General features: G+C 39.2%; 1 protein-coding gene across 1 annotated transcript; it reads right to left on the bottom strand.

Moving 5' to 3' along the window:
• On the bottom strand, nucleotides 1-1113 carry LOC308319918 (14 kDa phosphohistidine phosphatase). The gene is made up of 3 exons (XM_080770150.1): nucleotides 915-1113; nucleotides 454-578; nucleotides 1-301 (listed from the first exon to the last, which is right to left on the bottom strand). Exons 1-3 carry the CDS (start codon nucleotides 1054-1056, stop codon nucleotides 209-211), a joined length of 360 nt encoding a protein of 119 aa, XP_080626276.1. The 5' UTR covers nucleotides 1057-1113; the 3' UTR covers nucleotides 1-208.
• Nucleotides 1114-3300: the final 2187 nt, after the last annotated feature.

The following is a 3300-nucleotide window of genomic DNA, read 5'->3' on the forward strand; positions in this document are numbered from 1 at the left end:
GACAGCAGTTCAATTGTTTATTTTAATATTTCACATGGTGATATTGAATTATACAAAAGGGCCAATACAGACTAGAGTTTGTAACTGGCCTTTTGCTTCAGAGATAAGAAGAAATCGGTGGCATTCACATTCCAGATAATGCTCATGCTGCATGTGATGATGTGAAGTAAGTTAATAGCGGTGACATTGATTGCTAGTAGTGTCCATCTTATTCTGTGTCATCTGACCAGGTGATCTCATAGTCACTGAAAGCAGTCTTCAGCTTTTCAACGGATACAGAGTGGTCAGCTTTGCCGAAGCCCTGAAAAGGTTGGACAAATATTGACAATAATATTAATATATAAAATATTTGTACGATTTGTGTGTGTGTGTGTGACTGTGTGTGTGTGAGAGAGAGTGAGTGAGTGAGAGAATAAGAACTTGCATCTCCTATCCATGCAATGATGCACTTACAGTTGATTCTCCAAACACCCTCAGTGTTTTGTTGTCAGTGTTGTGCTCTATTTTGCCACCTCCAAGACACTTGCATTCTAGTCCCAATGCCTCCATAGCTGGGTTGACCTTCTCAAATATGTTATCTATAAAACGAGAACATATCTATAATTATACACATGCTGGACTTAAATGATCAGCATCAGCAATTATATTCAATATAACTTTTTTAAAGCCAGAATATGTAGGCTACTATACACGTCCAGTTTACACATGCATTGCACCTTTCTGAGGACCTTATATGGGGTGAAATTGGTCCACACAGTAAACAAGGTATATTTTCGTCAGCTCTTCGTTTGAAGACCATATTTAAAACGCATGTCCTGACTCTCATTTAAACAAGACTGCCCTGCAATCGAAGCAAAGCAAGATCAAGCAATGCGCACCAAAACTAGCCTAGCTCGCTACTAGCTTGAACTTACTGTGATACTTGGCATCTTTTGTGCCTCTTACTATGTCTTTGTGCACGTCTCCGTCTTTTACATTTAACCTCACTAATATGTACTTAAAAGTTCCTGCAGGATCAATCTCAACATCGGGGACTTTAGCCAGCGCGTCTGCCATAGCTGCAACGCCTAGTCTCAAAGCACCGGGGGGGACCGCTGACAACGTTCTTCCAAGGAAAGCAGACAACATGGTGTTGTTGTAATGTACGTAGAGCCGTCCTGCCATATTGCCTCTTAAAGGTGCAGCCTACAATTATTTTTTTTACGGTATATATTAAAAAAATTATAAATTAAATGTTGAGCCTAAAAAACTTTAAATGTTATGATAACATTTAACTATGATAACATTGAGCAGTTGGATCAGTAACAGGAAGAGTGGGCACCGTGATGTAAAATTGGCTATTTAGTCGAAAATGTATTAAAAAAAACTGTAGGCCGACACATGAATATTTGACATTAAAAATTAGGGCTAGTATTTCTACAATGGCTACAAATTGCAAAACGTGTAATGTTGGACATAAGACATCGTCGTTCTGATGAATGTGCATGTTCAAATGAATCATATACTTTACAATACATAAAGACCTTTTTTTTCTTCATTTTTTAACATTTTGCACTACATAGCAAATTTTGCATAGCGGTGGCCACTTTTCCTTTAGTAGGCCCACAGTAGGCTACACTGCCCACTCTTCTTGTATCCATTGGTCATTGATGTATTTAATCATTTAGCTACTTTCACTTTATTGATTGATTGAATAATTTATTAGTATTACTGAGGAAAAAAGCATAGGAATGTACACTGTCTGCTTTATAACCCAAGAAACCACTATGGCTTGTTTCCATTGGGGTCCTTCATATTCAATCTAACCAAATGGTTAGAAATCAAAAGAAATAGGGTTATGTACATTAAAGGGTAGGGGGGGAGACTTTTTACTGGGCCCACTTTCGAATTTCAGCCATCCACTTGTGCTCTTTGAAAGCAGTTTTCAAGGAGAGTAGGGATTCACATAATCATTCCTTATCAGCACTCAATAGTGGCCTAGTGGGCCTTCCTCAGCGTTGTCAATGCTGAGGAAGGTGAATGTGAAAAGGACATATTGAGTGCTGGCATTTCTTCCCTTTCAGGAGTTAGTAGTTTGACAGGAGGTAGTTTTAACTGCTTGTTATCTGTTAAAAGTAGGAAATCTCCTATTGTTTTTCAGGTGGGTCAGTGGGTCTCATCACTCTCATGTAAGCTGTTGCCCTCCACTGTCAACGGTCGAACAGGAAGGATATGACCCATCACGGAAAAACCTGTTGGCTACCAGTCAACAGGCCATAGGCGCCTCTACTACTGTAACCCATCTTCCCTAGACCCTCATAAAATACATATTAACACGTGTGCCCGTGTGCATGAGAGTGAGAAATGCAATCCCATTATTCACTTTTATTTATTATTTTGCATAAATAAAATGCATGAGAGTAGGAAATGCAATCCCAGGCCATTATGTAAGGGATAATGTCTGGCTATAGATGGTCATTGTTGGGAGATAATTCACCGACAGGGTGATTAACCACCGACGCGAATCCGCTTATTACACGGCTACATACATTACATACATTAATTAAATTAATAAATTGACACAAAATACAACAAAACAAGGTACTGTATTTCCTTGCTTGCGGTAATGGACATTTATACATTTGAAAACTTTTGAAATGGGATTTACTGCATAATTCATTTTGTATTTTAAGTACCCTCATTGTTTATTCACTGCTGCTCTGCCAGTCTTAGACCCATGACTTTCATTTTTGCATCTTAACTCATGATTCTTATCCAAATCAGTTTTCTGAAAAACTGTATTTTACTTTGCTATATCAGTGGTGCTCAAATGTTCAAGGATCCCCAAATGTATTTCTTTCTTTGGCCACAGGCCCCTATCTCAAAATATTTTGTTCCAGGGAGCCCCAGAAGCAAAGATTGGGTTAAAAAGGTTCGCTTTGAAAATATCCAAAGAGTTGCACATAAGATAGGAGATCTACTAGCAGCACTAGCTCAAAGCGTGGCACAAAGTGACTTGCTATATTAGCTTGTACATCAGAGGCAGTGGGAATTACCAGAGAACCATCCACTTACCAATAATGTTATACACAGTAACTACAACAATAATTTCCTGCGTTGGTACCCCATTTCCGTAGCTCTATCATTCAGTCTGGCCAACACAATGGGATGAAGGCGATAATTAAAAAAGTGAGGAGGGGGGTGGGATTTCCACTGAATCTGTCATTCCCGGGAAAAGTGAAACGGGCCTTGGGGGCGGGCCTATCTGGCCCTTATTATAAGAGCTGCAGAGAGGCAACCAAATCAGAATACTCTGTGTGA

The sequence above is a fragment of the Protomyctophum bolini genome, assembly GCF_963924005.1.
Source record: "Protomyctophum bolini genome assembly, chromosome: 8".
Taxonomy (NCBI): domain Eukaryota; kingdom Metazoa; phylum Chordata; class Actinopteri; order Myctophiformes; family Myctophidae; genus Protomyctophum; species Protomyctophum bolini.

Excerpts from the sequence above, each read along its gene's own strand:
- LOC308319918 (XM_080770150.1), bottom strand. The coding sequence starts at position 1,056 with ATGGCAGACGCGCTGGCTAAAGTCCCCGATGTTGAGATTGATCCTGCA. Across the intron at positions 579-914 it reads AAAAGATGCCAAGTATCACA|ATAACATATTTGAGAAGGTC; the intron begins GTAAGTTCAAGC and ends CTCGTTTTATAG. Across the intron at positions 302-453 it reads GGGTGTTTGGAGAATCAACT|GGCTTCGGCAAAGCTGACCA; the intron begins GTAAGTGCATCA and ends CAACCTTTTCAG.